The following is an 8,103-nucleotide window of genomic DNA, read 5'->3' as shown; positions in this document are numbered from 1 at the left end:
TTGAACCTCATTAACTTTGTTCAGACCAGCTTCAAACTCATAATTTTCTTGAACCTATCTCCCAAGATACTGGGATTAAAGGTATATATCTCTGAACCTGGTCCTGTATAATTCTTTTTATCTGTTGCAAGATTTAGTTGGCAGCATTTTGTTGTTAAGTAAAGCATTCCTATGTAGACCAAGCTGAACTTCAGCTAGCATTCTCCTGCTGCAGCCTCCTGAGGACTTGTGATTACAGATGAATATCACCAAGACAGAAAGTTCACTGGAATTCTTTTTTTTCTTTTTACTATATTTTATTAACTTCGAGTAGTTCAACAAACCAATTTATAAGTGCAATGCATCTTGATCAATGTCATAATCAAAGGTAATTCTTTAAAAACAATCTGGGCTATTGTGTTAGTGTTAAAACTTGTAAAAACTATTATAATAAGTTCACTGGAATTATGTTGAAGATTTTAATGCCAATATTCTTTAGTTATTGTGTTCCATTTGTGGGGCATTAGTAGCAAGGTAATTCTCACCTCATAAAAATAGTTGAGACACGTACCCTCAACTATTTTTATGAGGTCAACATAAGAATGCTAATATTTGATAAATGTTATCAAATGTTCATATTGCATCAAGAAAGATCTTAAACCAAAAAGTGATCATTCAAGAATGAGGAGAGAACTGCTGGACTCATCACTACAGGTGCAATGTAGGTTTGGGGTTAATTTTAGAAGATTTTTGTGGCACCAAAAAATAATAAAATAATGAAATAATAAAAATGCACATTAGGGAGAGTGAAGGGGGAGAGGAAGAGAATTTTTGTGTTAAAGATAGCTATAAGAATGAACTATAAAATTTATTCTGTCAAAGAAGAAAATTTAGAAATGATAACAATGAATAAGTGTGAAAAGGCAATAAGAGAAATTTATTACTGAGGCCTTAGTATTCAAAGACATATTGTAATTCCAGAGAAAGGGATCTGGAAAATAAGAGGTGATGGACCAGAGACAAAATGCCTGGAATTTACAATAGTAATGATTTGTATATATTTGTGTAAACATGTTAAGGCATTTCTAAGGACTTAAGTAGCATGAAGAGCACAGTCCAGATATTTGGAAGGAGGTTTAGAGTGCTGAAAACAAAATGAAGTCATCTACTGGTATAAACCGTTATCCCCAAAAGTAATGGCTTTAAAGAATCTATTATCATTTCTTACAATTCTAGGATCAAGTGGAAATTTCTGCTTTGTTTATCTTGCTCAGATGGCTGCAACCAGAGTTTTGCTAGAGTTCTAGTAGTCTCTAAGCTTGATCAACATTTATGCAGTAGATGCTGATTGTTAACTAGACGTTCAGCCAGGACTGTCCAACACATGACATGTGACTTGGAATTCTCAATGTAGTGAGTATATACTAGAAAGTATCCAAAAAGTAAATATTCAAAGATACCAATGAGGAAACTGTAAGGTCTCTTATAGCATTGCCTCAAATATTGTAAAATATCATTTCTATTTTTCAATGAAATCAGCAAGTCTATTTCAGAAAAAAAAAAGAGAGACTATACTATAGCTATATGAGGGAAATAATTAATTAATTAATATAATTCTGAAATCCAGGCATAAATATGTCCTCATATTTAAAGGCCAGTGACTGCATGGTGGATTCCTGTCTCAAAGACCAGCAGCCACAAATATGATGCCAGAGAAGAAAGAAAGAACAAAAACAATACCGACAAACCAATTCACCTCCAACGGAGAGCTGAATTGGGACACCATGGTGACCAGAGAATAGCCAGGAGACAGGACACGAGCACGGAGACCTGTGCCAGGACATAATGGCACTGAGCTGGTATGGGCCTGAATAGAGTCAGGTCAGGGGGCAGGGTCACAAGAAACTCCCAGTCCCAGGCACTGGACTGACAGGTTTACTAACCAATCACCAAGTCCCTGTTCCTACCTCCAGGGATTCAGGCAGGCCTATTAGCTGGGGAGGTGGGGGCTTCACCTTCCTATACCATGAAGACAAGATGTCAAGCCCTACCACCCACCATGTGGCCAAGATGGCACAGGCCAGATCTGATACCCCTATTTCAAAACCACCATCCTTATACCAAAAAAAGAACTAATAAGAGAACTATAACAAATTTATTTAATCCAAGTTTCGCGTGACACAGAAGACTTCAGAAATCAAGAGCCAAAGATCCAAAGAAACCTGTAAATTTTTAAGCTTAGGTTTTGTGAAAAGAGTGAATGGCCATGTAGAAATGTGATGAAATGGTAAAAATATGATCTAATGGTAATAAGCTGAGGGGAATGTTACCAGGTCTGTTTGTCGAAATTCTTCTTAGATTCTCTGTGCAGTATTCTTTTCTCTTGGGTAATTGATAGGACCTCTCTAAAACTGATGGTCTTAAGGTCTACTTTTTTTATTTAAATTTTCCATTCCCTGAAATTATCTCAAGGAAGACCAGTATTTCTGCACTCAATGGAGAATTTCAAGGTGAAAAGTAGCGCAACTCTTTGTGATTTGCAAAATGTTCCCACCGGCTTTACAAAAGTAAAAGTAGAAGGAGAAGGAGAGAGGTTTCAACTCCTTCAAGATGATTTTGAAGTAGCTGAGGGTATGTGGTACAAGTGGTAGAGTATTTGGCCCTGAGTTTAACCCCTAGTACTACCAAGAAGGAAATTACTTTGAGGTACTCTCAGAAAGAGAAAAAATAAATTATTACCTGCTCAAACTCAATTCCATAATAAAGGCAAGAATAGAATGTATAGATCTACTGGAATGACTTATAAGCACCTTAAATTCAAATATTCAGTTCAAGTGCTGAGTCTATTTTATTGAAAGGTAGCATAGAAGGAAAGAAAAGCTATGGATTCAAAGCAATTCATGTTTTATTAATGTCACTAGCCACAAGAAAGAAAAAAAAACATTGTTTACAGAGAAAAATAGTTAGTTGGATGTCATATTTGAATAAATTAATTTATAGCAGTTTTAAGTCATTTGTGGATAAAGATCTTTATGAAGAAATTGAACATAGAGTTCTGAGATCAGAATTGTACACATTTGTGGTGAAATTCTTCATCTCAATTATATTTCTGCTTTTGTTTATAATCTGAATTAACTAATATTATTCTCAATAGCTTAAGTAGATGTGGAAACAACGATAAAATACACGTCAATTGGGATATATAAATAAGCAGTTTAGATTCTTCTCAGAGCATGCATTTGCAACCTGAAGGTCAGGAAAAGGCTTCAGGAAGAGACCACTGCAAAGTCTAGACTGCCTGCAGAAATGTGAGCCATGAGCTGGTAGCAGTAGTGGGAAGAACCCATGACCAACTTGACAAAGAAAGCAGAGAACACTGGGATTCATCCAGACGCTGAGAAACACAAGGCAGGATGAGTTCTATGTTAGAAAATATCTGTTCTTGAAACATCTGAAAAATTAGTAGTCACCAGAATTTTTTAAAATCTTAGTTTTGCCAGTTTTCTGTATTTATTATTAATATTCTCTTAACACAAATGTGATTAACACAAGAAACCAAGAAAACCCTGGATTTGTTTTTTCAGACATCTAGGAGATTATTTTCTTCCTCATATTGGCCTATGCTACTTACATGGTACGAATGCTTGAGTTATCAATGAACACAGCTTAATTTTCTGTCTCTGTGTCTTATATAAAATGTTACCAGAGTGATATGACCTAAATGTCTCCTTCCGTTTCCAGTCTCTGCATCTTTTTCAAAGAGATGAGAAGAAGAAATTTCTCCTGGATCTGCTTGGTCTTCACCCCATAAACCACGGGGTTCAGTGCAGGAGGGATGGCTACATAGAAGTTGGCAAAGAGGATGAGAACGTTCTTGGGGACCCTGTGCCCAAAGCGATGAGCCAGGATGGAGAAGAAGGCTGGGGTGTAAAACATGAGGATCACACAGACATGGGAGCCGCAGGTGCTCAGGGCCTTTTGGCGGGCACCCTGGGATGACAGGCGAAAGACAGCACACAAGATGAACACGTAGGAGACGGCAATGAGGATGACATCTGAGATGACAGTCATGAGAGGCACAGAAAACCCGTACCAGATGTTGATGGAGATATCAGCAGAGGCCAGCCGAGCCACGCCTATGTGCTCACAGTAGGTGTGCGGGATGCTGTGTGTTCCACAAAACGGTAACCGCTTCAGCAGGAAAACATCTGGCAGGATGACAGAGAAGCTCCTTACCACGATGCTCACCACCACCTTGAGGATCACCTGTGGGGTCAGGATGGTGTTGTACCTCAGGGGGAGACAGATGGCCACATAGCGATCAAAGGCCATGGCCAGCAGGATTGCTGAGTCCACTACAAAGCTGAAGTGGAGGAAAAACATCTGAGTGAGACAGCCAGAGAAGGGGATTTCTTGGGAGCCAAGCCAGAGGTTAGCGAGCAGCTTGGGCACTGTGGTAGTGGACAAGATGAGGTCGGTGGAGGCCAGCAGAGAGAGGAAGAAGAACATGGGCTCGTGGAGGCTGTGCTCGGATGCAATGAGGTAGAGGAGGATGCAGTTGCCCACGAAGGCCAAGGCATAGATGACACAGAAGGGAATTCCAATCCAGATGTGGAACTTCTCCAAGCCAGGGATCCCAACCAAGGTGAAGGAACTCGGGTTGTAACAGCTCAAGTTGTGCATGGTCTCTTCAGTCCGGGATCCACCAGGTCTTGATCCCTGGGGAAAAGCCCCTGTCAGAATGCACTGTGAAAGCACACATTTCCCGTGTGCTCCTGCTGAGCTTTGTAGGAGACAGCAGCTGCCACCCTCAGGGCTTCTACTTTAGGAGCCTCCCAGGATTCCCCACTCCTCTTCTCTTAATGAGCTGAGTGCTATCGGACTAACTTGTTTCTGCCTCTTCCCCTGGACCTTGGCCCCATTCACGTCTTTGATATATTTACTAATCAACTATGTGAAGTGGTGACTTTTGCTAGTCAATAAATGTCTTGTGGAAAAAATAGTCGTAGTTCTTATTAGTTATTTAGAGTAGCCTCAGTTTCCTAAGAAGTCATAAAAACATTTAAGTATGATGAGAGAAAAGATTGGGGGAAGTTAGTAAGAGAAAAAGCCTAATAAAATATTTCTAAAATGATTATATAGGGAAAGATGAACTATAAAGAAAGCAAAACTTGTCATTTTATAGAATAAATATTATGAAAAAGAAGAGTAAATATTCCCTGGAAAACAAATGTGATCATTAACCTGAAGAATTTGACTAAAGGAAGAGAAACAAGAATGAAAGAGGGAGAGAAAAGAAAGGGCAGCTTGCAGTGCTCAGGTGCGTAGAGATTTTTGTTGCACTGTGATTAAAATATTGATTAGAACAGGATTTATCCTGTATTTAGTTGATATGAATATAACAGGTAGCATTTATCAGAAAATACACAGAGTCAAGTGAACAACATTACTCTATATTCAGTGAACATAGAGGGTGACCTGGGAGAAAAGGTTAAACCCCAGGGGTTCTGAATTCTCTATTCTTACCAAGGGAGCTAACTCCACCTAGAATCCGAATGTCACCATAAAAACAAACAAACAAAAAGTACAATTTGTCCTCACAAGTGCAATTTCATCCTGTAGAGATAAAATAAGGAATAATAATAATACACCTCTATCTCAAAGTTTTGACAAGGTTTGGAGCCATCTATAGGAACCTCCTCTCAGTTTACAGTAAATACAGCTTGCTTTGGAGATGGGTTTTATTTGAAATACTCTTTGAATTTTAACTCCACTTCTTAGAGTACTTTTGAAAGAAGGAAAGAGACCCAGGCACACGAATATCAGGATGCATTGGAGAATGGCCTCCTAGATTATGAGCCATCCTTAAATTTGTTTCAAAGAAACTTGGTTATTTTCTTCTCTAAAAGTTTATAAAGTCAGTCAAAAAAAGCGTTTTTGAGGGATGGGTATATTGGCTGAAGAGTTAGTGTTTGCTTAGCCTGCACTAGGCCCTCAGTTTGAGCCCCACTGCCTAGAGAAGGAAGGAAAGAGGAAGGAAAGAAGGAAAGGAAGGAAAAGAGGGAGAAAGGGAGGGAGGGAAGGAGGGAGGGAGGGAAGGAGGGGAGGAAGGAAGGAAGGAGGAGGGAAGGAAGGAGGGGAGGAAGGAAGGAAAGAAGGAAGGAAGGAAGGTGGGAAAGAAAGAAGGAAGGAAGGAAAGAAGGAAGGAAGGAAAGAGAGAGAAATGAGAAAGAAAGAGAGAGAGGGAGGGAGGGAAGGAGGAAAGAAAGGAGAGAGGGAAGCAGAGAGAGAAGAAAGATAAAGGAAGAATAAGAAGAGAAGGGAAGAGAAAGAGAGGAAGGAAGTAGAGAAGAAGGAGAAAGAGGGGGAAAGAGGGGGGGTATAGGTTAGAAAGAAGGGAGGGGAAAAGGAAGGAAAGAAGGAAGGAATGAAAGAGATTTTAAATGGGAAGTGGGCTTTCCAAACTAGTTTGTATTTTGGTACATTTGACAGAAATCTGTAGTCTTGTGAACAAAAAAAGTATGTAGAGCCAAATAACATTTTCTATCTCTTCCAGGCCTCAGTCACACTTAGAAGGTTTACACTTTCCATATATTTCACATTCCTGGCTATATAACAGACATTTGTCTTCTAATGCTTTTCCAATCCTTTAAAATAAAACAATGGGTGTTTATATTTAAAAAAAATAAAAAAGAACACACATTTCCTCAACATCACAAGAAAAACATCCCAATGAGAGAAAAGTAACCTCTAATTAGTAAAACTACAAATGACAGTCAAAAGAAAATATTCTAGCTGGATACAGTTGCTTATACCTATAAATCCTAGCTACTCAGGAGTCATGAATCTGAGGATCACAGTTCAAAATCAGCACAGGCAGTAAAGTCCAAGAGACTCTTATCTCCACTCAGTCACCAAAAAACAAACAAATAAAAACAGAAAAGGAGCTGTGGCTGAAGTGGTAGTGATAGCCTTGAGTGGAAAAAACTCAGAGAGATCACTCAGGCACTGAGTTCAAGCCCTAGGACTGGCACCAAAAAGAAAAGGAAGGAAAGAAGGAAAGCAGGAAGGAAGGAAAAAAGGAAAGCAGGAAGGAAGGAAGGAAAGCAGAAAGGAAGGAAGGGGGGAGAGAAGGAAGGAAAGAAGGAAAGAAGGGAGGAAGGAAGGAAGGAAGGAAGGAAGGAAGGAAGGAAGGAAGGGAGGGAGGGAGGGAGGGAAGGCAGACAAGCAAGAAAATATTCCAAGTAATACAGATACTTCCGTGCAAATGTTCTTTGGCCTTACTTCTTTTACCAGAAGAGTTCTTCCCTTCTTAATTCCTGGCTGTGTTGCTGGTCATATCAGCTGGTCTGCACTTGAAATCAGTAGCCTCCAGAAAGATTATATCCTGGTCATAAAATCATTAGTGCCAGGATTCCTATCTCCCATACACATGTCCTTCAGAGCACAATGCCTACTTTAGACACTGATGAAAGAAACTAGAGGCTGCATTGCTTAAGAAAATCCCAGTCAGTGAAGTGTTTTCTGCCTCACTTATTGCCTGCAGTGTCTTACTTACCAGACTGTCTTCTGTCTCTAGGTGGACAAAGTTAGTGGCAAGTGTCCATTTAGGAGGAAGTGAATGTAATATCAGAGTGGAAAACATTCTAGTAAGGGACAAAGGAAAACATTTATGTATTGCCCTGTATTCCCGGGAGGTAGTTCAGGTTAGATGAAGCCTTCAATGTCCATTCTCTTATGAGAGATGGGGCTGATCAGATTACATCATTTCTCCTGGGATGGAATATAATTTGGGGTGTTTAATGGCCTGCAGAGACTGGATCCCTGAGATACTGAGCCCTTGACAAGTTACATTCAGTAGAGGCACAAAGCCTAAGAATGTTCCTGTAGTTTCAGTGTTCTTAAGTCTACTTACATTCATTTGCACTAATACAACGCAAACTCAATTTAAATTTGCATGTTCTTCATACTAGAGCATAAGTTCTGCTGTTTTTGTCTTCAAAATTTTCTTAGTGATTCTCAATACTTTACATTAATATGAAGCTTACAGTTTTTCAGTTTACAAACATACACATAGACACATGCACATAATCACATACACATACAAACATAACTGTAAACAAA

General features: G+C 39.3%; 1 protein-coding gene across 1 annotated transcript; it reads right to left on the bottom strand.

The window, feature by feature from the left end:
- Positions 1 to 3,020: 3,020 nt before the first annotated feature.
- On the bottom strand, positions 3,021 to 4,662 carry LOC106000356 (olfactory receptor 52H1-like). Its single transcript, XM_013035611.1, has one exon. The coding sequence runs from the start codon at positions 4,660 to 4,662 to the stop codon at positions 3,697 to 3,699; it is 966 nt and encodes a 321-aa protein (XP_012891065.1). The 3' UTR covers positions 3,021 to 3,696.
- Between the last annotated feature and the right edge of the window lie 3,441 nt (positions 4,663 to 8,103).

This window comes from Dipodomys ordii, unplaced genomic scaffold, assembly GCF_000151885.1.
Source record: "Dipodomys ordii isolate 6190 unplaced genomic scaffold, Dord_2.0 Scaffold216, whole genome shotgun sequence".
Lineage (NCBI taxonomy): Eukaryota > Metazoa > Chordata > Mammalia > Rodentia > Heteromyidae > Dipodomys > Dipodomys ordii.
This window is presented reverse-complemented; position numbering and strand designations above follow the sequence as displayed.